At 49.1% G+C, this 25148-nt stretch overlaps 8 protein-coding genes across 8 annotated transcripts; 3 read left to right on the forward strand and 5 right to left on the reverse strand.

Moving 5' to 3' along the window:
- Positions 1–169: 169 nt before the first annotated feature.
- On the forward strand, positions 170–3880 carry AO090009000141 (uncharacterized protein; the record flags this gene model as incomplete). The annotated part of the gene is made up of 13 exons (XM_023233920.1): positions 170–405; positions 442–445; positions 509–773; positions 837–932; positions 989–1522; positions 1613–1652; positions 1734–1909; positions 1977–1995; positions 2123–2300; positions 2356–2499; positions 2583–3349; positions 3431–3628; positions 3679–3880. The coding sequence occupies 13 exons, from the start codon at positions 170–172 to the stop codon at positions 3878–3880; spliced, it is 2859 nt and encodes a 952-aa protein (XP_023088527.1).
- Positions 3881–5362: 1482 nt separating this feature from the next.
- Positions 5363–6883, forward strand: AO090009000142 (fungal specific transcription factor domain-containing protein; the record flags this gene model as incomplete). The annotated part of the gene is made up of 4 exons (XM_023233926.1): positions 5363–5643; positions 5701–6128; positions 6185–6465; positions 6524–6883. The coding sequence occupies 4 exons, from the start codon at positions 5363–5365 to the stop codon at positions 6881–6883; spliced, it is 1350 nt and encodes a 449-aa protein (XP_023088528.1).
- Positions 6884–7012: 129 nt separating this feature from the next.
- Positions 7013–8014, reverse strand: AO090009000143 (MBL fold metallo-hydrolase; the record flags this gene model as incomplete). Its single annotated transcript, XM_001816598.1, has 1 exon — positions 7013–8014. The coding sequence occupies one exon, from the start codon at positions 8012–8014 to the stop codon at positions 7013–7015; it is 1002 nt and encodes a 333-aa protein (XP_001816650.1).
- A 1734-nt stretch (positions 8015–9748) lies between these two features.
- Positions 9749–10666, reverse strand: AO090009000144 (uncharacterized protein; the record flags this gene model as incomplete). Its single annotated transcript, XM_023233934.1, has 3 exons — positions 9749–9788; positions 9907–10015; positions 10075–10666. The coding sequence occupies 3 exons, from the start codon at positions 10664–10666 to the stop codon at positions 9749–9751; spliced, it is 741 nt and encodes a 246-aa protein (XP_023088529.1).
- Positions 10667–12078: 1412 nt separating this feature from the next.
- AO090009000145 (DUF3433 domain-containing protein) lies at positions 12079–15641 on the reverse strand (the record flags this gene model as incomplete). Its single annotated transcript, XM_023233942.1, has 5 exons — positions 12079–12743; positions 12786–14501; positions 14940–15235; positions 15285–15336; positions 15581–15641. 5 exons carry the CDS (start codon positions 15639–15641, stop codon positions 12079–12081), a joined length of 2790 nt encoding a protein of 929 aa, XP_023088530.1.
- Positions 15642–16793: 1152 nt separating this feature from the next.
- On the reverse strand, positions 16794–17891 carry AO090009000146 (putative allergen Asp F4-like; the record flags this gene model as incomplete). Its single annotated transcript, XM_023233944.1, has 1 exon — positions 16794–17891. The coding sequence occupies one exon, from the start codon at positions 17889–17891 to the stop codon at positions 16794–16796; it is 1098 nt and encodes a 365-aa protein (XP_023088531.1).
- Positions 17892–20774: 2883 nt separating this feature from the next.
- AO090009000148 (pepsin-like aspartic protease) lies at positions 20775–22357 on the reverse strand (the record flags this gene model as incomplete). Its single annotated transcript, XM_001816602.3, has 3 exons — positions 20775–21736; positions 21798–22119; positions 22184–22357. The coding sequence occupies 3 exons, from the start codon at positions 22355–22357 to the stop codon at positions 20775–20777; spliced, it is 1458 nt and encodes a 485-aa protein (XP_001816654.3).
- A 1814-nt stretch (positions 22358–24171) lies between these two features.
- On the forward strand, positions 24172–24945 carry AO090009000149 (peroxiredoxin family protein; the record flags this gene model as incomplete). Its single annotated transcript, XM_001816603.3, has 5 exons — positions 24172–24379; positions 24436–24535; positions 24594–24639; positions 24701–24866; positions 24917–24945. 5 exons carry the CDS (start codon positions 24172–24174, stop codon positions 24943–24945), a joined length of 549 nt encoding a protein of 182 aa, XP_001816655.1.
- Positions 24946–25148: the final 203 nt, after the last annotated feature.

Below are 25148 nucleotides of genomic sequence, written 5' to 3' on the forward strand. Positions count from 1 at the left end.
TTCTTTGCTATGGTGGATCATTGGTATACTAATAGTAGTATAATTTATATCGCTTCAATGATCGTTTGTACACTTCCTATATACCAAGTCACACGAGGTGATGTATGGGCTAGTTTCGGCCTCCTTAGCGTCCGTAGGTGAATAACAGTTCACAACTTTCAGTTTTATTATGTCGGAAAGTCCCATGGAAAAGTTTTCGCAGGGAAACAATTTGCTGGTGAGAATCTTGCTGCAGGATGCGGATAGTCGGATAGTCGGATATTCCAAAAAGGGAACGATCGCTCTGCCGCGCTGGCGAAACGCTGGTCGAGCCCAGCATATCCGACTTGTTCGCATGAGAATTGCTCTAAAGGCCGGTCCGGCGGAAATCCAGATTAGGCCCGTCGATTGCCTGGCATATTCAATGTGAATATAAAATTACTAACCTGGACTATATCATAGCACGGTAGTCACCCAAAATTAAGCCAAGTGGAACGAGCACTACTGAACACTGAAATACCTTTCTCAGAAAGTAAAAATGGCTCCCTCAGCAGAACCAGTATCCGGACAGAATAAACCATATCGCAGTGGCGATCCACGACTCGCCGTTGTGGATGAGGAAGCAGAGCAACCTCCCAAGTTTGACGACCTTTACCAGGAACGTCGGTACCTGAAACACCGTCTTGCCCTTGCCTTTCGAATCTTCGCCAAGTTTGACCTTTCAGAGGGAGTTGCAGGGCACATCACAGTCAGAGATCCTGTAGATCCCACCAGTTTCTGGGTCAATCCGTTTGGTGAGATCGAATCTATCTACTAGCCATTTCTACCTGACGGGCAAATGCTGATTGGGGCCTTAGGAATGCACTTTTCGTTGATTGAAGACGACGATCTAATTCGTGTCGACCACTCTGGCACTGTAGTCGAGGGAGGAAAAAATAAACGACTCAATTACGGTAGGTCTATTAGCTGACCCCGATCTGTTTCACTTTCCGGTAGAAGTAGACTAAAGGTATACTTGTTATCAAATTTCTGACATCACCAGCCGCTTACGCCATCCATGCGGAGATCCATAGAGCCCGACCCGACGTCTTATGTGCGGCGCACTCGCATAGCCTCTATGGAAGAGCTATATGTGCCACGGGAAAGACACTGGACATGCTAACGCAAGATTTCTGTGTATTTTGGAACGACCATGTGCTGTACTCCAACTTCGCTGGGCTCGTACTTGCTGCAGATGAGGGAAAGGCGATTGCTGCAGCCCTGGGAAATAAAAAGGCCGCATTGCTAGGCAATCATGGAATATTGACGGTGGGCCCTACCATTGAGGCTACAGTTGCCTGGTTTGTCTTATTAGAGAGATGCTGCCAAATCCAACTGGCGGCAGATGCAAGCGCCGCAGGCACTGGCAGGCCGCTGGTCACAATTGGGGAAGATGAGGCACGGGCCACATGGGAAGCAGTTGGCACCATAGGCAATGGCTATTTTCAAGGGCTACCGTTATTCCAGGTTGCTGAACGGGAGTTTGGGGAGAGGACTTTGCTGGGTAGGGGAATTGTACCATGGAACGCAGCCTGAGTGATTAGCTTTCAGACAGTTCTTTATTGAAATCATACTTGACTTATTATTTCCCTAGATCGCTCCTTTCCCTGTAAGATTATAGTACCTCATTCAAGGTATGATTACGAAAGTTTCTAAGACAACTCTGATAGACGGCCTGACTAGTGTAGACCAGCTCGCTGAGTGCATAACGAAAGAACACACCGTCCATGTCTGTTGGCAAATAATCTGTCCAAGTATGAATCTTCTCCCTTAATTTCCAGTGGCAATACTGGGCATCTCAAAATACCCGGTGACGGGATTCTAAGTAGATGGCGGTGTTTTCCTAATTCGGATATCCGCCGGATGAGCCCTATCTCCATCGACTTGCCTTGTTCATGGCGATTCTGCTGCTTTGGGGACCATCTATTGGTTACCCCGCAAAATTCAAAGGATTTTAGCTCGTAGTTCTAGTGTGGGGTTCTTTAGCAACAATGACAGTCCTGGGACCTCCTTGTCTACATAACCGAGGATGGATACAAATAACGTGCCGGTGCAACTGGTCCGCTACCAGGCCATCACGACTATCTCTTTGGCACATTCACAGATACAAAATGTCTTCAGAAGCAAAAGGCTCCGCCATACACATGGAGTCGACTACTCCCGCTAATCTCGATATTGACGGGAAGGATGGAAATGGTGAGCTTGATACGCAGAGCGTTATTGTTGACGAGGAAACCAACAAGCGATTACTACGAAAAATTGATATTCGTTTAATGCCTGTGGTATGATTCCTCACTTGCCTTTTGCTATTTCCCCACACACCCCTACTCTCACTAGAAACCGTTCGGAATAACTTACAATGGGCGGAAGATGTGCTTTACGTATGCGCTCCAATACTACGACAAGGCGCTCCTGAGCCAGGCCGCTATCTTCGGGCTTCGAGAAGATTTGGATCTTCAAAGCGGCTTGAGATACTCGTGGGTGTCTTTGATCTTTTATTTTGGCTACTTGGCCGAGCCTACCCAGCCAGACTTCTGATGTATCATGCCTCCACCGACTTGTAGATCACTTGGGTTTCCCAGAAAGTTACGGTGGCTCGAGTCTGTCCCATCATATGTATTCTGTGGTCATTGATAGTTCTCTGCACCCCCGCCTGTTCCACCTACACTGGCATCCTGATCAACCGTTTCATGCTGGGCGTGATCGAGAGCGGAGTATCACCAGCGTTCATGCTCTGCACGGGAGCGTGGTACACACATTCTGAGCAGGTGCTCCGTTCCTCACTCTGGTACTCATTTAGTGGGGGCTCAAATATCATATCACCGCTCATCAACTACGGTCTCGGCCACATAACCAGCGGCTCCTTGCATCCGTGGCAGTACATGTACCTAATAGCGGGGTTAGCCACTCTAGCATGGGCCATAGCACTTTTCTTCGTGTTTCCAGGGAGCCCTCAAACAGCCAAGGGGTTCACAGCGGAGGAACGTATGATGCTCCTCGAGAGAGTTCGTGCCAACAACGCCGGCGCAGAAAACCGAACATTTAAGTGGTACCAGGTTTGCGAGGCGCTTTACTCGTATCATTTCTGGTGTATATTTCTTCTGTCAACCTTGTCCAGCACTGGGAGTGGAGCGGTCACTACATTCGGGTCTATTATCTTTAACGGCATGGGGTTCTCCACGTTTGAGTCTCTATTGCTTAATATTCCAATTGGTGCTCTTGCTTTCATCTGTGTCTTGGGATCAGGGTATATTGGTCGGAAGTACCCCAACGCACGCCTCCACACAGTTTCAGCATCGTGTATTCCTGTTATCGTTGGAGGTTGCATGCTGTAAGTCTTATCAACGTGAACATCCTCACCCCCTCATTAGTTAAACTAGATTACCCCAGCTGACATTCCCGCTCTGCTTAGTTGGAGACTTCCATCCTCAAAAACCGCCGCCAGAATCATTGGTTTCTACCTGATCAATTTCTTTTCTGCAGCCTGGGTGCAATGTATTGCCATGGGTACCTCCAATGTAGCAGGATACACCAAAAAGGCCACTATGGCAGCCGGGACCTTCATGGGCTATTCACTAGGCAATATTATCGGACCCTTAACTTTCGACGCGTAAGCCATACAACATCAACTACGGATCCCAGCTAACGCTATATCTACAGAAGATATGCACCGCGGTATGACCCCGGGTTCGAGGCCCTGATCATCTGTTTCGCGATCGCTTTGGTCTTGTCTCAGGTGTTCCGGGCGCTCATGGCGCTGCAGAATCACAGGCGGGACCAAAGGGTTGGCCCTCCTACTGCGGAATGTGGATTGCAGGATCTTACAGATAAGGAGAACAAGTCGTTCAGGTATCCTCTTTGAGGGGAGCGGGTCGGTAATACTAGTGCTGCTGGTACCGGGGATTGGGACTATCTGGTTTGTTGGGTGTACCGATTATGCAGGATACGACACACGCCTGCAAAGTTGAGGCGTGTAAATATTGGAATTACACAGTGCATATTTAACTAGAAGCAGTAATTTAAGCAGATAGTCTATGTGTGAGAGCGAGTTTGTCTGTGACAAGGACTTCAGTCGACAAGACCTAGTAGATTGACACAGGCCAAGTTTATGGTGAAACATACGGACTAGGTGTACTCTAAGGTGCAGGATATTGTATCATGATCTTGCAACTACATTTACAAGATATTTGAACCTTCTGTAAGCATCACACCCTTCAACATTGACAAAATATGGGAGACTGTCGTGTCTCCACGGCATATGTGGGGAAGACCGGCATTGGGCACGGAATTATCCCGCCCCCTCGGCAATCAGATTATACACCCTGAGGTCTTCTTACCCACTTGTCCTTTCTCTGTACAAATCATGAGCGAACAGAATATACTCGACCTCAATGTCTAACAACGATACCTCCTTAACGTTCCTTCAAGTCAACCAAACTTGGTCTCCAGGACGACAGAGACTGAGACGCGGCTACCAGTCGTGCGACAACTGCCGGGAGAAAAAGAAGAAGTGCGAGCCATCTAACAACCAAGGATCTGCCTGTCTAAGGTGCGAACAAGAGCTGAGGGTATGCTCCACGACATTTCAGAGAAAGAGGCGAAAACTCCGAACCTCAACATGCAGCATCCAGGATCGAGGTTCACGTCAGGGTAGAATCTACTAATTTGACCCCATTCTCATCCTGATTATCTGATCGATTGTCTAGAGACTACTCCACCTGGTAATGACGACCTGAGGCCATCCCCAAGATATGAACATGGTGTAACCCAGGGTGATTTGCCTGTTAGCCCTACCCAGTCATTCGTGGATAGGACGACTAGCAGAACGACAGACGCACAATTGCTCACCGTCCAGCCTCGCACAAAAAGTCGGATATTATCCACGCATCTCCTGGATGCATGTGGGACATTGGATCTACTGGCAGACACCGAGCAAGAAGAGAGCATCCGAGGAGCTCCGTTGACTCCTTCTGAGCAACATTCACAGCCAAATATGAGTATAAACGCGACGGAGGAACAGCTCAACGCTGAACCCAACTACCAGAATCCCCGAGAATGGAACGGGTTTATCCTGGTTAAGCGAGGCATTTTGCAAGGCGCAGAAGTAGTGCATTACCTCGATTTCTATTTCAAGCATCTGTGGCCCCTGTTTCCCGTTGTCCCAGAGTATTTCGCGAATCGGGACCGTTACATTTCTATGGCACGAGAAGAGCCAGTGTTGGTAATCAGCCTGGTCGCGCTGGCTTCAAGATATCACCCTTTGCAGGGCCCCAACGGCGAACTCCGATCGGAACGAGTCCATTGGCGGGCTTGGTCACTCGTACAGAAGCTCTTTCAATCGGCCATGTGGGGCTCGACTGCGATGCGGAAACCGGGTGCCATCGCAGCTCTGCTCCTTTTCATAGAATGGCATTGCCGGCCAATTAATTGCGAGGATTTTGATACTGGCCTGGACGCCACGAGTCTTTTCGTATCTCCAAACCAGCCATCCGGTGCTCAATATAATACTCAACCGACCCATGAGATTGGCCTTGATTGCTCCGTCAATAGTCATACAAATGTAGAAGGTCTTCCTGCGCGGCTAAACATAGTTGCACCAGCATACAGAAGCCACATGATGTCCTGGTATGGCAGAACTCTCACATAGATAACTGCGGGAGTGGTCACTGACTTCTGTGATAGGACTCTGCTTTCCACTGCGATTTCCCTTGCTCAAGAGATAGGCTGCTTTAGTCAAGATGTTCTGACCAACACGACATTGGCAAGACGGGGAGCTGTGTCTGGCTCTGTACGATTAGAATGGAATCGGACTCTATGCACATTCATCCACCTGACCGATCAAAACCTTTCACTTCGACTGAGACTAGAACCGCAGTTGCCAGGTAGCCGCTGCGGCAATATGGTTGATCAACTTCACCAGTGCTTCAGCCTTGATAGCTTCTGGGAAAGTGCAATTGATCTGGCCGCTCACACAGATAAGGCACGGGAACTATTATGCAGTTGGAGGAGTGGTGAGCTTGGCGTCCAGTCTGCTCCACTGACTGCTTCATGGGAGAGGTTCAGAAGAGGGCTCGATCGGTGGAAGAAGCAACATGCTCCCATAAGCAGCGGTACGTTGATCCAGCCTTCTTAATCCCATGTGGGATGTTTGCTCATTATAATCCAGAGCGGGATCTATCATTGCCCAGAGTGTGTCTCAGTCTAGAGTATTTTTACATCCGACTCTGTGGTCTTAGTCCAGCAGCGCATGTCTTTGAGAGTTCATCTGGCGACGATCAAAGAGATCCCAATATGCCGATACTGTCACAACTTGCCAATGATGCCGTTCAGACGTCGATTGATTTGCTGAGCTGTGTGACCCACGATCTTACTCCGTCAACATTGTTCAAGTACGTCGGTGTCAGGTATTGGTTGTACATCGTCTGTGCCTCATTATTTCTTCTGAAGGTACGCACCGTCCCTGTCAAACCACCAATGCACCCGCATAATAATCACATTGGCATAGGCAACGCTCAGAGTGGAGGAGCGACTGGAAGATAGCCATCCACACATCCTACTGATACGTCAAGCTGTGCGTGCAATCAAGCAGAATGCTCCCGACGACATCCATATGTCCCAGCGTTATGCAACTCTGCTTGATATCTATGTTAACGCCGCTCTACGATCTTCACCCTCCGCGGTCATATCGGAAGACATTTTCCGCTGGGAGCACGACGACTCCAGCACCTCGAACTGTGGCCCTGTTCAAGGCTATACACTCGATCAGGGGAACAACGTAATGTTTGACTCTAGTTTCTGCAACTACCTGCCGGATATGGTGGGCCTAGACGACATATTCAGTTGGCTTCCCGCCGGGAGCGACTGATAACAAACGTTAAAGATAAAAACCCTCATAAATCTCGCAAAGAACTGCTGGCGGCGTGGGTGATCCATCCAACGGATACATCAGAGCAATGCATGACCTGGAGCCAAACACTACCATGGGCAAAACCCCTTAAATCTGTAAATCCTGTCCCTCGCGCGCTGCAATTACCTTACTACATATGGCGTTAATCTTCATATACTTATCGAAATTATCCACACCGATAATGAATGGATTCGAGGTACGCTGGGTGCGATGCGCCAGTATATCAGCATGGAACAGAGCGTGATCGGCGACTTGGTGATTGGAAAGAAGGACGTCAACCCCTCTGCCTTGGCAGATATCTGCGAACTTATACTGAGATCGGATCTTTTGTTCCCGAGATGCTGCGTCTGCTGGCGTACCCGTGCCACCAGATAGCCCAGCCATGTGCTGTCTGCCTTGATCAGAGACGGGAAAAATCAGCGATAAACACCCAGGGGTATGTCCTGGCGTGAGAACGATATGGAAGTCCACTCCTCCAACGCTGAGATTATCTCCATCCGCCAATATTCTGTCTTTTGTGGGAACTGGCGGGGTGGCATTCTTTCCCATTGCAGCCATGCTTTTCCAGGCCAATTCTGAAGCGTACACGGCGGGCTTGAACGTATCTTGTAGATATTTTGCGCCCCCGTAGTGATCGGCGTGCTCGTGCGTGATAATCACGTGTTTGATTTCACTCCCATTGAGTCCGAAGGATTGCAGTCCGGGCAATAGGATTGCCCTAATCTCATCCTCGTTGTCGAGGGTATCGATCAGGACGATCCCCTCAGTCGTGTTGTAAGCCCAGGCGGAGACACCGCTGTGGCCAACAAAGAATAGACCCTCAAATGGCGAGAAAGGTTGCACATACCCAGAAGGCCATGTGAAAAGAGGTGGATAGAGTTGCTGGGTAATGCATTGGTCTTGGAAGTATTGGTGGATGGAGCCGTCCACGGCCTGAGCTGCCGCTTCATTCAGGTACCGGGTGACATTCTCAGTCTGCTCGTTGGGGAACGTGGGGGGTTTGAAGAATTGATTCAAAGGTGTAAGCTGGCCCAGGGCTCGAGATAGCCACAGGCTCGCAAGGGTAATGATGACAGTGAGGGTGTTCATTGTAGATGGCACCTGGATATTTGTCTTTGGTATGTAGCATCGATCCCAGTTTATAGTGGGAAATCAATCCTGTCTTTATCATTCATTTCCGATACTAAACAAGTATTATGATAAAGTAGCCATCGGAGAAATGACTGAAATGACGGCTCTTCTCCCTGTCGGATATTGACAATCGGGTATAGCTTGTCGGAGCGGATAGAACTGCTTGCGCCGCGCAACCTGCCGACTTCACGTCAAGTGAGAGGGAAAATGTGGGTAGAAAGGGGTGAAGTCACTCTAATGAGAGAATACTTTTCAATTGTGAAGAGGAACCCGTGTGAATGAGAAAGGACAGCTTCCCTTCATCAGAAAGAGGGGAATTATTATCGGATTCTACATGACTCAGTCTCATAGCCATCCCTCGGCCATCTCAATGGCTCCTCCTCCACTTCTACTCCACCACCAGATGTCTCTTCAAGTTGTGATTATACTGATGCCAGATGACTGAAGATCAATGGTCTCAACTTTGTAGATGATGACGGAGACAGTCTTTACGCAGAGAGACGCACAATGAAAGATTTAGAAGTCGCCCACATATTCCCCCATGCTCTAATGTCACTCAACAAGGGTGAACAGATGATGGTACGTACGATTCTTAATGCCCACCTTTAGGCCCTCACTTACACAGTACATTCTATCTAGCCCCAGGGCAAGCAGTTGGCACACAAGCTATCGAACATGTTCGACCCATTCCCCGCATTAGCGGATGGGACATTGACCGACCATTCAATGCCCTCACATTGACTAAGGATGCCCATACAATGTTTGGTAATTTCGAAATAGCATTTGGGCATCTAGGCGGGCACACCTACAACATTGACTATGTCAATCCACAGGAATTGTTATCCCTACTTGACCTTCCTGTTACGCGGATACTTTTTATTACACCGGATCGAAGTGTAGACTCCCCTTCGGTGGAATTCTTGAAAATGCACTATGCTATTGCCAGAATCATGCATATGAGCGGAGCTGGCGACTATATCGACAATGATCTCCGAAGAATGGATGAGACAGACGGGCGCCAGCTCAGCGCCAACGGATCCACCCCCATCGACCACTATATACGGTTGAAGCTTAGTTTTGGTGAGGAGCTATCCGTACATTAGGTATGGACGGAAGTGTGTTTTCCCCATCTTTTTTACTCTGACCTGCTCCATACTAATCTGGTCCCTACATGACTGGGTAAGTTTACTTCCTCTCATCTTACCATCACGAGGTTAAAAGCTAACCAAACCAGCTACGGAACAGGCACAGAATGCAAGGAAGATAGCACTGACACGATCGCAGCCCAGAAATACTTCAACACGACGGGGCGACCTACTCGGTTTAACATCCAGCGAGGGTGGGGAAGTATGGCAAGTCGAGAGTATCGATGCTGTAGGGATAGGATGCATCGGAGATCACGGGAGTAGTCTCTGCCCTAACATTCCAGTGGTTACATTCCGGTGGAGCTTAAGAGGACCTCAGTGCAACCTTTCGATGGAGAACGTCGGAACTGATTCCCGGAATCTTGTATATATTGTGTACCTTTTATTAGTTATTTTGGGTACACGTGCTCTTTATGTAGGTTGTCGCTTGCCAATTCTAAATTATAGTTGGAGTGGATGATCTCGACTTGTAGTTTTATGACGTGATTTGCTGGAATGTAACATGTATTAATTCTAGAATGAATGCCGATATCACGGACATTCCGCTTTAGATTGAGATTAAAATTCTGCACGATCTAAGTTTTAAACTAGTGTCATATCTTATTATGTTTGTCATCACTATTCTAGACATTATCTGTATACAAAGGAAACAACATGTACAAACTAAAGGCTATGTATGGGACAAGAAAAGAAAAGAACCCTTACTCAAACGCAAGAGGCAAGCAACAAACATAAAAAAAAAGAAAAATAAAGAAAAGAGAAAAAAAAAGCAATCCCGGAAAAGAGACTCTCATCTCAGCCAGCCACCCCAGCCCTAACACTTGTAATCAATGTACCACCCAGTCTCCGCCCCCTGTTCCAAGAAAACCTCACTTTCCTTGTCCAACCGAGACCGAAGAACAATCTCCTCAGCACACTGCACAGTCCCCACGGTATGCAAATGGGGACCCTCCACACCGGGCCAATTGGTAAAGTCCGCCGCGCCAATACTCTCCCCCTCGACCTTATCCCCCTGCCACACTCTCACCAGCGCATTATTGCCGGCCTTGAAGTTGCGCTCGGCGGGCACACCCCAATTCAGCGTGCAGGTCTTAGCTCCCTGGGGCACGGAGAACGTCATCGTCTGGTCCCATTCGGCGGTGGCGGATTTGGAGACGTTAAGGTTTGGGGTGGAGATCGGGTCCGAGGAGGGGAGGAGGTAGGTTTGCATCTTGGGCTGGTAGATTTTGCCCGGCGTGCAGGTTGGGGTGTCATTGTCTGGACAGCCGTCATCGAGATCGCATGGGTCGACGGAGCAGCAGCCGCGGAAGTTGTTTTTGTAGCAGCGATAGAAGGACTTTCCGGTAGGGCACTGGGTGTCGTCGCGGGTGGTGAGGGGGAAGGAATATGAGGTGGTTGGGAGGGCGGTGGTTAGGCTCAGGAGGGCGGCCAGGGTGGCGCCCAGCGTGATTTTATGGAAATGCATTGTGATTAATCGATTGTAATTAACTTGAAGTGTGTGGAATTATAATGTATTAACAAGTATGGTGGTTGTAGAAAATGGATTGGTGACCGTGTGTGGATGGTCTATGTGGTGGTGATGCGGTTGAGTCAATGGATGTGAGGATGGAGAGAATAATTCCCCTGAACGGCAGATCAGGACGATATATTTATATTCCAGGATCAGAGATTAGATTAATTAATGGCGCAGTGGATCTGAAGGAATCATCGGGCCAGGAAAAAAGGAATAATTCCAAAAACGAACACAAAGGGCCAAAAGTCTAAAGATAGACGAGGCGCAAGGGATCCTGATTCATAAACCCTTAAACCCTTCCCGAAACTCACCGTGAGCCGAAGGAATCTGGGGAAGGCTCGGAAAAGGGTCGAGTTAAGGTGAGGCTGATCGTCGGGTTGGCATCTTCACCATTGGATCTTTGCCTCCGATTCTGTGGATCCGCCAAGTCAACTAACGACTGGCGGTCTAGGGCTGTGCACAAGTCACACAATGCATGGTTCTGCGCCTTCTGCATTTTGGACCAATATGACATTGGGGCGTACACAAGCTACTGGGTTGATGGCAGACGCTGTGTGATGCTGCATTGTGACCTTGTTGGCCCGATCTCGGGTCCCCACTGCATCCAGCTTGTCTGCCTCTTAGTCCCACGGTGAGATGCATTAGCCATACTCTCTTTATTGGTCCGTTCGGTAATGGAAACACAGAAGAACCACTGCCACCGCCATAATTCCCTGCCACCATGGTTTCACTCTAGATCGCGGTCGTCAGGTCCGAAAGCACAAAGAACCGGGATAATAGTTCTGACGGTAGGTTTGGCTTGGTAGATCCCTGCGGCCGTTGCATTATTACTATCTTTAGTCTGACAGCAAGCTTGGGACATATACGAAGCGTGACATGGCCGAGTCAGGAGTAACTACATGGCTGTGCATTGAGCCCGCCTATCAACGGCGGCTGACATCGCCTGTAGCGTGTAGGGCTCGGCAGTCGGCCTGATCACTGCAGATACGATCTCTAGTGGGTCTGACCACGTCCATATCGACTTCAGATGCACCCTTGTCTGAGATCAAGAACAAAGAGTTCAAGGTCATGAGAACAGTATTCCGTCTAATTTTGGCATTCACCAGGGATGTAACCATACTGCGCCGGTGAAGATTCTACGAGCTCTCCAGGCGTGCCAAACCAAAAACATAGTCAATGACCATCGGTGAATATTCGGGATGTTGGTCTTGGCCGTTGGGGGCGATATTTGTGTAGGAAAGGAAAGGTTTGCGTCCTTATGGATCATAAGTACATCAAGCTAATATTTTCTAGTCGTATCTCACTGCCATTAAGAGTCGTAATTATATTAAGCACAAGTAAATGAAACAGGAAATGTATCGCATCTATTCCTCCGGCCGCCCAATGTCAATCGCAAACCGCTTCCCTTCCCACCATCCCAGACCAAACACTACTCCATTGAAAACGCCCCGTTTCACCAACTCGGTATCGTCGCACCATTCTGATCCAGGCGGGATCATGTCCGGCTTCAGCATTTCAGAGCCAGCCAACAACGTCGCAGCCCCAGCGATGCTACATGGGTTCACCGGAATCACCTCCGTTCGACGCCCCAAGTAGAACGCCACCATAATACAAAGAGCCATAGCGGCCAGAAACCCTTCCAGGATCCGGGTAGAAACAGCACTCTGCTTGAGACGGACACGCGTAGGATCGACAACCGTCCCCTGGTATTTTGTCTCCTGTTCTAGTGGCAGTCGAGAGTTTCCGTTCATGCTCTGAGCCATAAGTACGCGATAAAGATGCTGTGTGGCATTGATCACCACGGGTACCCGATCCGCCTGTTCGAGATCCGTAACTGTCAATGTCTCCTGGTCTTGCATCATCGCGATAAAGACGTTGTCGAATCCATCGTACGCAGTGACGGTATTGCTCGTAGGTAAGAACGAATCAAAATCTAGCTGTGAGGCAAGGCTGTCTGCGAACCGCCGACTTGAGGATTCGTCTGGCTTGGCAGACTGGATCTTGAATCCCGGAACAGTGAATGTTGTATCTACATCGATTTCATCAACGTACGGGAAACATGTAAACCCACGAATGCCGTCGGTGTCGGTCGAATTGGGGTTGCTCACGACCCCATATACCCCCACCATCTTTGGGCACTCCGGCATTTCATTTATTATATCAGTAACCTGAAACGTGCCAAAGGCAGTGCCGTTGTAGGTCGTCCCATTCAGTGGTAGAGTCATGCTGTACCACTTAATAGTCTTGTTGTCGACTTTCCGGCTACTAGTATCACAGTCACCTCCGAGAGACAAAGACACTGACATGGAGGAACCAAAGCCCTTGTATACAGTGGTTTCTAAAATCTGACTCGCCTCAAGGACTGTACAATTGAGGCCAGCACGAAGACCAGGATAGGTCAGTTCAAAGATGCTGTCAGCCGTAGAGCTCTGGTTTGTGGGCTTATACGTAGTGTTTTCTTTCACATCCATGAGCGTGCCTTCCTTCAGAGCCGGAAGTACTACCTCATCATACGTCCAATCTGGATATGAAAGATTGGTCCCCACGACAAGAGCACCGGTAAGGCCTATCCCTTTCTGTCCCGAGTGGTAAGCTTGAGGCTCCACGGTCGAGTTGAACGAGTCGTTTCTCAAGATAGACACTGCTCGCACATAGCTAGCAGCTTCGGTAGAATACAACCCGCTCGCGGCGATTGTCAAACAAGGTGCCAGGATCATAGTCAATGCAGTAGTAAAAATTGCATACTTTCTTTTGATGAGTGCGCTCCAAAGAGCATGCATGGTGAGTTTCGACAGGTAATTGTCCATCAAGCTTTCCTGTGCGGTCAATCCTCCTCGTCTCAACTCCAGGTATGGCTGAATGACCTGAGTAGAGAAGTGGCTGCATTCGAAAAGAGCCTGTATCAAGAGCATGATAAACGCAGGGATATATACCCAGGTGTAGCGAATATAACCATCGGATGTGATATCAGCCAAGCCATTTCGTTTCTGAGAGATCTGGTAGGTGGTCTCTAGGCCCGCAATGACAAGAAGAGGGACAGCTAAAGTAAGAATTCGCCAACCCAGCGACATTGCGAGAGGTTTCCACCAGGATATCTGGCTGGACGCTTCGGCAACCCGCATGTCCTCTTTGGCATCATGCTTCGTGATGATACTGAAACTTCGTTGTCCGTCAATACTGGCGATCTCTGAGGCGAATAGGCCGCCAGCCAGAGATGATTTCAGATCCTTTCTATTCTTGATGCCGGCAAGGCGATTAGATAAGTCGGGGCTTCGTGCCAATATCGTTGCCATGCCAGAGATCGTGCCAGGGTCTCGAGGGGTGCATTTGGCCGGTCTCCACACGCACATCGCCCCTGCCACCAAAACCAAAAGCGCCACCGCGGCTTCCATGAGTCGAACTGACAATTCTCTCACAAGTAGCTTTTCTGTGGATGCCGAGTATACGCCATTGAATGGCTTGTTCGCAGAGGTCATGAGGTACTGCCTTGCTACCTGTGCAGTAATTGCATTGTAAACCGGACGAGAAATAGCCTCCAAGTTCGCCGCATCCAATAAGGGCTCTAAATTGTCCGCGGATGAAACAGTGGCAATCCGATAAAAGGAATCGAGATAGCTATTATTCGGGTCGGCTAAGTTGGCAGAGAGGCCATGATTTAGTTGGATAAGTGTGCCCACAGAGCTATCTGCAATTGTTAGTGTAGAAAGTAACCCAGAGACGATATCGACCGCTGTTACACCCGGAATTGTGTAGTTAGACGTATCCACCTTGTCAGTGGAGTTGATTTCTGCGACACTTTGGTTGCTTTTAAACAACGAAACCAAGGTTGGTGATATCGTGTACGTAGGCTCACAAACAAGGGACTGGACCTGTGCACTGTCATTCAGCCAGTGGGCAGCAGCGAAAATCACTCGGTCGGTGTTCGTGTCATCATTGGAACTGGCACACCTCTCCGAGAAGACGTTCGCATGCCATCCACCCACAGCAGAAGTGCTTCTTCTGAATGCGTTGAACTGGTACCGTGAGCATTCCGGGGTGCTTAAAGTCAGGTTGAACTGTGTTTGTTCACAATGCTGGGTTTCGCATCCCTGAGTCCAGTTTTTGACGGTTGCTACTTCACAGCTTAGATCGGTGGAGAACGTATCCACGGTGCCTGAGAGAATCGTGTTCGAATCTAAATTGAAATTAGATCTGCGACCATCCTAGGCAAGATGTCTTGACCTACCTGATGGCGTATCGGATCCGTGGAAAGGGCTGAACGCATATTTGTCCGTGGTTCCAGCGGGATAGGGAAGATCGAGAAATTTATTGCCGACAACAATCAGCGCAGCATTGCTGTCAATGTTCGCACTGTTATAGCCCGTGCCGCTAAATGTCGCTTCCGCTGTTAATGTGGTGGGGACATTGCTGACATGGACATTTTGAAGCATGAACAGGCCTGTCGAAGCGACCGTCAGTAGCTTCAAAAGCAAGGTTCCGAGGACTGCGATGGCAACGACCCAGTGACAGTGTTTCAAGGCCCTGAACAAAGTGACTACGTTCCAGTCCGAAACATAATCGAGTAGCAAACTCTGTGATGCCGGTCTTGGGGTTTGGCCCATGAGTTTCCATGGCATGAGTTGCTTCGTGCGGTATTCCACTTGCCCCCAGACTCCGGCCACGATAATCAGTACTTGCAAATGTCAGCATTGTTCCCCTCGCATTCGTAAGAACAATAGCCTACCAGCAGTTGGACCGTACGTCCATAGATAACGGAACTTTGCATCACTCGCACTTATGCCATTGTTTTTGATTGACACGCTATAAAGCACTTGAACCACTATCAGGATGGCAATAAAGAGCGTCGCAAATGCAACGAAGACCCACGGGCGGAGGACTGTTGGGGTCCACAGCTGGGATGAGCTGCCACCGTTGTAATCTTTCCCATGCTGATTGGCCGTTAGAATTTCATTTTCTCGTTCAGAGTCTGTATTCCTGTGTTCCTCGGACTGCACTTGAACCAACGTATGATTTTTTGAGCTTGGATTCAACCGCCTGGCGAGCCTCTCGCCTATGGAATTTTTAAATTCCAGCATTGCGTCCGCGACGGTTCAGTCCTCGGAAGACATGCATTCGCACGAGTATTTATGTACTAGTCGTCAGAGCCTCAGAGGCACAGCGACAAGACGAAGAGGGCGGGGCTTGAGGTTAAAATAAAAATCGCGAGGCTGAGTTTTGCAAGGCTACGGACATTCTTGCCCATCAATGCGAGCCGTGCACTCCAAGTGACCAACGACGTGCGACCGCATTGGTCCTTTCGTTTAGGCATTTCCCGTGTTTGTGGGCCGTTGGGGGCCATTTGGCAGCAAGGATTACACGACCATGTCAATCCTTTCTCTCTTCAGCCTCTCGAGCTCGTCAGAAATTTGATGTGCATTCATGATGCCGTTTATAGAACGGACCAGCCTTTTCTGCGGAAATGCGGGAGGTTCCGTCTGGAGACACTCGCACATCAACCGTTATCTAAAATCTTTAGCGCTGTTCTCGCCGGCATATGGTCGGCACTTACTATTTCAATTCCGCTGATCATGTAATCCTCAGCAGGAGTAGGTATGATAATAAAGCAGAGTAAACCTTCGTTTCATCATATTTAAAAAAGAAGACGGATATGACATGAAGTACGGAGTACGGAGTACAGAGTAGGATAGAATGGAAAGAGATGGAGAGAAGGGGCAGAATGAGTGACCGCCCAGTACTCCGTACATGTCAGGATATATATATCCGAGCAACCACTGACGCTTAGCATATCCCCACAACCAAAAATATTTGTGGAGAACAAACTTAACCTTGTCTTAAAATATACCCTGGATGATAGCACCCATCTACAGGGTTCTTAAATCCCAGTATACAAAGACCTCTCAAACAGATCATGTGTTCGACGCGCCAAGAAACGGGAAGCGATAAAAAGACTTGGGATCTGGAAAAACCCGAATAAAATTCGCGAACGAATGAGATCAGATGTAACATCTATCCATCCATATATATACACTCCTCCGATTGACAAGCTATATATATATACATGTTTATGCGTATTTACAAATCATTCGCTATAATCTATAATAGCTACTAAGCGCACCGAATCCGTGTTGAGCGAACCGCCAATGCCGTCCACCGAGGCCTCCGACTGGGTATACGCGTTGGTCACCGTCGACGCGCCAGAGGTGATCGTTGAGCAGGTCTCCCCGTTGTGGTTACAGATCTTCATGCCCTGAACGGTCTGTCCAGCCGCCTGCGCCTGAATAGCCGAGACATCCCATCCGGACCAACCATCGTTGATTGTGCTTCCGAAGTCGAACTCTCCCCAGGTGCACGAGTATCCGCCGTAATCATCCGTAGGGAGAGAAGACCCTTTCGCCGCACCCCAACCTCCCTGCGAGTCTTCATCGAAGGCGACATACTTCGTTTCGCCGGCGCCCAAGGTCAAGTTCAGAGCCGAATGACCGTACCAACCGTCCATCTTGCCATCGGGGCCGATCTTGTTCCAGAAAACGATGGTCCAGTCCTCGGTGTTGCTGCCGGTAAACTGGACGACATATCTGTATTGGTATGCGGTACTGGCGCTGACTTCGATGATGTTGCTTCCCCAGGGGCTACCAACGTTACCGCTGTATTCAATACCGCTGCCACTGGAGTTGGTGCGCGTTCCGAATCCACTAGTGGAGAACTCTCCACTGGAGGGAGTGGATGTCCAGCTGGTGGATCCTCCTGAGACGGTGGTGCTAGCCGCTGGGGTGCTGGTTGGTGCGGTGCTCTCGGCACTGGGGGTAAGAGAAGGTGCGGCGACGGAGACTCCAATGCTGGCACCGAGATCAATGCTAATTACATCTTCGTGGGTCTCGGCGGGGGTGATTTCGGCTGGTGCTGCCGCGACGGTGGTGGTGGTGGTGGTGCTGCTGCTGCTGCTGGAGGACGGAGCAGGGGCTTCGGCCACGGGCTGGCCGGTAATAGTCGTAGTGACGGTGACGACTTCCAGGTCGACGACGGTCTTAACTTCCAAATCTCTGGCTTTCAGATCCGCCTCAGGGCCTTGCAGATCCGGATGAGCGGGATTATGCTTGTGCCGACGCTGGTGGCCATGGAGGCGAGCCAGGCCTAAGTCGGCGATGGCAACGAACAAAAGGAATGACTTCCACTGCATGGTGGATGTTAACGAAATAAGGAGCGTGAGTAGTCCAGCTAAAAAGGAGCGAAAAGTATCCAAGCTAAACGTTCAAGAGTCTAGGGGCGAGCGCGTTGCACGGCGTATATAACGCCGCCGGTCGACGGACAACTCCCCCAGTTTTCCGTACTAAGTGGAGTCCGGGAAATCAATCGTCAGCAACTAGACCCAATATCCATGATGAGATGAGGGCCAAGATTTGTCGCTGCGTTTCGAATCACACCGTCGGGACGACTAGTCGTAGTGTCGAATGGATAGCCCCAAGTCGGACAGCCAAACGAACCATCTGAAACGGTCCCAAGTCCATCTAAGAATAAAAATGGGCGAGCACCTCTGGCAGACACACGCATTGTGGCTTCCAGTGGCATCTAGCGCGTGTTGGTTGTTGATGTTCTCCACAATCTTACATTCAGGCACGAACATGCCATTCGTCCCTACGCAACGGCACCCCTTGCGTCGTCACCTTCTTCGACCGGTCGACGTATGTCGTTGTCCATGCTTTCGCCATGTGTCCCGCGAATCAGAAACCTTCGTCGCCAATGCCCCAGTGGACTGTAGCATCGAGTCATGTCGGGATTGGTTGTGGCATTTTCTGGCGCAACACTGTGGCTCTGCTGCTAGCATAGTTCATGGTGGGGGCGACCAAATCAGAGGTCCAGACTATTCGACGCATTAGCAAAAGCTTGTCACGGCCCAGGCAGACAGATTCCTGTGCCACGGTAGTTATTCGCGGCTGCGAATTAGGAGTTGAGATGTGGTTCTTCTCCCTTCTTTGCTACTATGACAGTTGGAGATCACGATCGATCGGCAGCACGTGTGGCGCATACTGATTCAGTTATCGATTCACACAGGAATTTCTATAAGACGCGATCAAGAAGTTGAGAATTCACTTATGTTAAGCCAGAACTCGACTAAAAGAAAGAAGATAAGCCGAAAAATCGGCGGCTAATAAACAGTGGGTCCGGCATACGTATACTCGACTCGAAGTCCTTAGCGACCAATCGATGAACTGCACACTAGTAGTCGGGTACGAGCCGTTAACAATACGGAGAGGTTAGATTACGAACTGAGTGCACTCTTCTTTCTTCATCAAATCGTGTACATTCTTGTAGTACAGGACTTGTCATATTGTTGGTCTACTCATTGGTACAGTATTGTTTACAAAACATCAAACTATGCAGGACCACAACTGTCGCGCGTTACAGCTAAAAAAAGGGGGTATTTCCGTACATTCAAACCTTTATTCTTTACCGTTCAACTTTACATGTACTGTACTTTACCCACCCGAAAACCTTTCCATTTCTTTGTAAAGAATTTTTCTTCTTTTTTCGCCCCTCTACTTTGGTCTCCGATGATAGGGCTGGGGCAGTCATATGTCACGACGCCGAGTCCAGACCGCCCTCAGTTCTATCCTAGGGCTTATGAGACGCTGTTCACCACACCTTGACTGCAATTCTACTTGAGCATTTGGAAAACATTCTCAGATGCCTGGGGGCGATATTCGATGGTTTTCCATGGAAAGACCGGAGGCATCCATGGATCCGTGGCTGTCACTTGCCTATCATACCTCTAATTTGCGATCTTATGTTAACTGCAGTCATCCTTAATTTTATCTCACCTCAGATCTGTTTCATATTCTGACCAAGATACTCTGCAGTGTGCATAGGGTTGTCAATTCTTTTGTGAAGTGTGACTCGTCATCGTGGTGTTACTAGTGGCATTCTACCTGTCGATGTTGATGTTGATACCTCATTTCGATTGCGAGCCTACACGATATAGAGACAATTACATAGATAAAATCTTAGCGTACTTTATTGACCAAGCGTCGCGCTAAGGATTGTAGAGTGTAAGACGAAATTTAAAAATCGAATAAAGTGCGATTGTATCTATCACAACGCTGGAATAAACGGAACAACTACAACACCAAGCTGACCTTCGAAACGCAAAGTACAGCCCCGATATTACGAAAGAAGATTCATTTATGTTCAAATATGCATAGGATTCGTCAGACAATTATGCAAGCCATTGTTCACAAAGGGTGTAAATGGTTAAACCTCTCCATGATTGTTTCTGACCACTGATCTATCCGGATCTCTATCACCCATTCCATTCGGAATACGTTAGCCCTAGTCATCAACCCCTTCACCTCTCCGTACCTATACTACGTATCCGAAAGCCCTACAACACGTCTGATACTCCTATCCATCTTAGAAAAAGAGAAAAAAAAATCCTCCCGTAATCCCCATTCAGATAACCCGATCCCTGAAGATCTCTACACTTCTCACCTTAACAGTCTTCCCTCCCCCAACCAGTAGGCGAATGAGGTTTTCCTTAAAGGAGTAAAGTAAGCGGCGAAGACTGTGAGTTCCTGAGGTGGTGGGGGCGACTATGTGCGTTGCATTTGATGAAAGGGTCTGATAAGGGGCTTTAAGCTTCGGAGGAATATTCCACGTGGTGATATTGCTTTCTTTTTTATTTTCTCTTTTTTGGTGCCGTCGACGTGGATTGGGGTCAAGGGGTATGTATGGTGATGGAGCGTTGTTGGGTGTCTATGATTCAAGAGGTTTGGATATGAGGCTGGGGTTATATCTAGTCGATTGGGGTGCCTTTCGTGGTGGGGCTCGGGATAGGAATCCCTGAGTGACTGTTTATGGGGCGCGTGTGGATATTCAGACTTCGGTTATGAGTCATATGTGACTAGTGAGCTTGTATCGTCATTTGATTTATGAATTCGGTATAGGTATGTACAGAGATGTTCGGGTTAACATTATATACTGCAATATGTTGAACTTCCACGGCGATTAATCATGCAATCCATAACATTGGTAACAATCCGGTACGTATTCTCCAACAAAATAATCATTACAAAGCAAGAAGAAGACCAGCACCCGCAAGGCCAGAGAGAAGATGTCTCGTGTTGCTTGTCGGCAAGGCTGCGATCCCGCTCGAGGATGAGGTCTCGGCGGCGCCGGAATTCGAGTCAGTGGCAGTAGCTTTAGTACCGCCCACCATGACGGTATGGACAATGTCAGTGGCGGATGCGACGGTAGCAGAGGTGACAGGGGACTCGACTGGAGTGGCACCGGGCACGGCGCTGGTACCGGTGCCGATCTCTAAGATGTCATCGTCTCCGGGAGAGAAGTTCGTGTTGGCAAGGGAGATCTCGTTGTTACCGAGGTCATACACGACGTATGCACTGCGGAGGAAAGTGTCTCCCAAGATATACATGGCATCCTGGCTGTCTCCACTGGGGACAACACCGAAGGCGCAGGTTCCCAAAGGGAAGTCCTCGGCAACCGCTTTGAGGACCAGTTCACTAATTCCGACGGCGATGGTGGCGCCGGAGAAGTCGAAATTCACGGTATAATCCTTTTTCATGAGCTCGCAGTCAACGTATGCCAGCCCATCGTCCTCAAGGAAGGTAGCGTTGAACGTCTTGTAGAGCTCATCAACGAGTGAGTCAGGCAGATATGTTAAGGAGGTGCCCGAATCAAGCAGCACCACTATAGGCAGGCGTGAGGAGTAATCTTCGGACTCCTTGCCCTGTTCCACGGAAACGCCGGTCAAGGTAACGGCTAGATAGGAATACCCGCGAAGAGTGCGCACGATGGGGATGGTCTGAAGTTCGCCTTTGTACTTGGCCTTGTTGACACCGCCGAAGAGAATAGACCCCCGGCTCGCCTGGGGATCATTTAGCCACAGGCTGTAGGCGGGCGATTTAATGGCCCCACTATTAACTAGGGCTTGGGGAAGGTTGACGTATGTTTTGCCTTCATGCGAGGCTTCATTGGTGAGAGTGTCATAAGCTACACCGACGATACCCTCTGAGGAAAGTGAAAACACAGTTAGCGAGGTACATTTCACAGATAGAAACAGAGAACTCACGTGTTATCGTAGTTGATTCGGCAACGCCAAATTGCATATCATCAACATTTACATCACCAAGACCGAGTTCATCAGTGGCATAGTAACCGTAGGCGTTTGTGCCGTCGCCGTATGTTGCATTGAACTCAACACCCAGGTTCTTGTATGTTGAGGATGCGTCGGGATCATATAGGCCAAAAGGTTTGCACGGATTAGTCCGAGACGAACAGTAGGACGAGTTGGCGACATTCACCCAGAGGTCACTGCTGCCAGTATCCAAAGCGACCGCAAATTGCTGTGCTGGCGTTCCTAGCGTCAGGTTCAGGATGTAGAAACTATCATACTATCAACTGCATTAGTCATATTTCACAAGTCGTTAGCAACATGGAGCCGCATCGGCAACATACGTAGTTTATGAGTGGCAAGTTCAGCGTCGAATCTCTCTTCTGCAGACCCCCCGCATGTTGCCTACGCTCAATAGGCAGCTCGACGGTGGCCGGGGTATCGCGCCTGTGAAGCGAGAGGGCGTCCACACATGACAATGCCGCTAAAGCAACTGGTAGGAGAGATGCGCCCCGCATCATGAAGTCAATAAAGCTCACACTTCAGGGCTTTGTCCACAAATTCTCCGATGGGAGTGGAAAAGGGCGGGGTGGTGGGCAAGTCTTATAAGTCGAAATTGTTGCCTCCACTTATGACACCGGATGGGGCGGAAACCCCGAGAGGTCGTATTTGGGAGAGATACAAATCTCCATAGCTCCCACCTAGGGTGAATAGCGTATATGTAACATTGGCCGTTAGAGTAGCACAGCCAGTCACCTGCGATATAGAACATCAGTGGTCCAAGGCTAAGCAATGCATGGCAAGGCAGCGAGCCAGTCAGGCAGAAGCCGGATCACCGGCGCCAAAGTCTTGGATTAGTTCGTGCTAGCTCGGACCGGTGAGCTAATAGATAGGTGCAATCTGGTGAGGGGACAGGGTCTAATCCTTCCAATTGTAACCTCCCCCTGATCAAATATGTTGGCCGTCCTCCGTACTAACCGAGTGATCCGGAGTGAAAAGTCCCCTGGTGGATCGGTGGATGTGATCAAAAGCATCCCGATTGGCGATTTGCCGCTTTTTCTGGAGACAACCCACGATCATAAAAATGAGTGTCGACACCCTTGCCACAATTGGATTGACAGTCAGCCTTGTCTCCTTTTGGCATGTTAGGACTCAGGAACACTTTCCAAACTAGGAAAATGAAGCTCAGTGAGTCGGCAGTCGGACAGAGAATTTTGCTCCATGGTTCAATGACTGTGGGTCGGCTAATCTCCCCTTCGGATAAAACTCTGAGACAAGCTTAAAGCGCCGCAAACTTGGCAGTCCTCATAGGCTGGCAGGCGCTTAGCCATCTTGGCATGGTATAAGTACGAGATAGTTGTCTTGAAAGTCTGCGTTGAAGAAATTATCGCCGTCTGCATCCTTCAGGGGGCGGCATGCAATCTCCCGAATGAGGTCAGATTTTTAACCATAATTCATAAATCGTCAAACTGCCGAAAGGGGTTGAACAGGCTCTCTGTCCAGCACTCAGTAGGTTGGAAGTGAGGTACTGTTTACTCTTGGCACCACTGACTCAGCGTTATTGAGACAAGACCTTCTGTAGTACCTTGAAAGCCTCAGACATTTGTCACAGCACCTTTATTGAGCCTCCTCCTACTAATAATTCATCCAGTTATAAGTGAATATGTAACCCAACACTGGTGGTTCGTGACTTTAGACAAAGAAAGTTCCTACTCCAATCAAGCTTGACTTACTGGTCTCACGGTAACAAAGGAGAAACATGCATGATACCGTATACGAAGTCTTCCCAAACTTGGCGTGTCGGTGACTGATGAGTCAGTCCTTATAGGATTCATGTAGCCCATTGGTGTGAGTAGCAACTATGTACGCTTGACTAGGATATACACTACATTGTATATATATGGTGTCTAACTGGCTGATAATACGAACCTTCTCTTTCTCATTGGATTGGGTATCGAGATAAAATACTGTGTTACGCACGTACTGAAACCTCACTGGAGATGATGCCGAATGGTGTCAAGTTCTGTACGGATCTCATTCAAAATACAATGAAGTTATGCGCCTTAACCTCCATCGACGTGGTGCCTCAGGAATCTCGGCAAAGCTGCCTGGAAACGCGCTATGACGCAATGCTGAGTAATGGGAATCATACCCCTCAGCGACCAATCAGGATGCACGGGTACCTTGCCGATGACGGACGATGTTGAACCTCCTCCAATCTGCATCAGCAACTTAAACAACAACTACTCCGGGTGAAGACGTCTACTTTCAACACTATCGAGCTTCTCAGCTGAAGATTAACAGTCAATTCCACCTTTTAATCACTGTCATCATGTTCGCTGCCCGCCGTCTCACCGCTGGTGTTCCCCGCGTCTTCTCCCAGAGGGCTTTGTTCCACAACACTGCTCCTGCTTTCGTCCAAAAGGGCGACTCCATTCCCAACCTTGATGTTCTGGTTGAGGACTCTCCCGGCAACAAGGTCAACCTCGCCAGCGAGCTGAAGGGCAAGGGCGTCATTGTCGGCGTTCCCGCAGCTTTCAGTATGCCCCCACTTCATGTAATTTTTAGAGTGCAATTCTGACATAATTCGTAACAGGCCCTGCCTGCTCCAGCTCCCACGTCCCCGGATATATCAACCACCCCAAACTCAAGGAAGCCGGTCAGGTCTTCGTTGTCTCGGTCAATGATCCTTTCGTGTAAGTGGCGGACGGTCCTGCGTTTCCGCGAGCAACTCAATGGGCTAATCATTAACAGCATGAAGGCGTGGGCCACCTCTCTCGACCCCTCCGGCAAGAGCGGTGTAAGTATTGACACTACGTGTTCAATTGCTCATACAATCGCATGCTAATGAAGACCACCAGATCCGCTTCCTGGGCGACCCCACCGGCAAGTTCTCCGAGGCGCTCGATGTCACCTTCGATAGCTCCTCCATCTTCGGAAACCACCGCAGCAAGCGCTACGCCCTGCTGGTCGAGAACGGCAAGGTTAAGGAGGCTTTCGTGGAGCCCGACAACACCGGTCTCGACGGTACGGTTCCACCCCCTTACCAAATCTTCAATAAACTAATATCTCTCTAGTGTCCGCCGCCGAGAAGGTCCTTGCTTAAGCAGTAACAGTCATCCATACAATCAATATCTAATGTATGCAAACATAAAACAAACCGCTCCATCTACCGCATAATATATACATAGTTATATGAGATTGCAAGTAGTATCTGAACTGCGCCGGCCAACATATACGATTTATCGTTCGCGTTGAACAAGTAGAACTCCGCCTCGAACATGAACAAGGCTTCGCCTATACCGAAGG

The sequence above is a fragment of the Aspergillus oryzae genome, chromosome 1, assembly GCF_000184455.2.
Source record: "Aspergillus oryzae RIB40 DNA, chromosome 1".
Lineage (NCBI taxonomy): Eukaryota > Fungi > Ascomycota > Eurotiomycetes > Eurotiales > Aspergillaceae > Aspergillus > Aspergillus oryzae.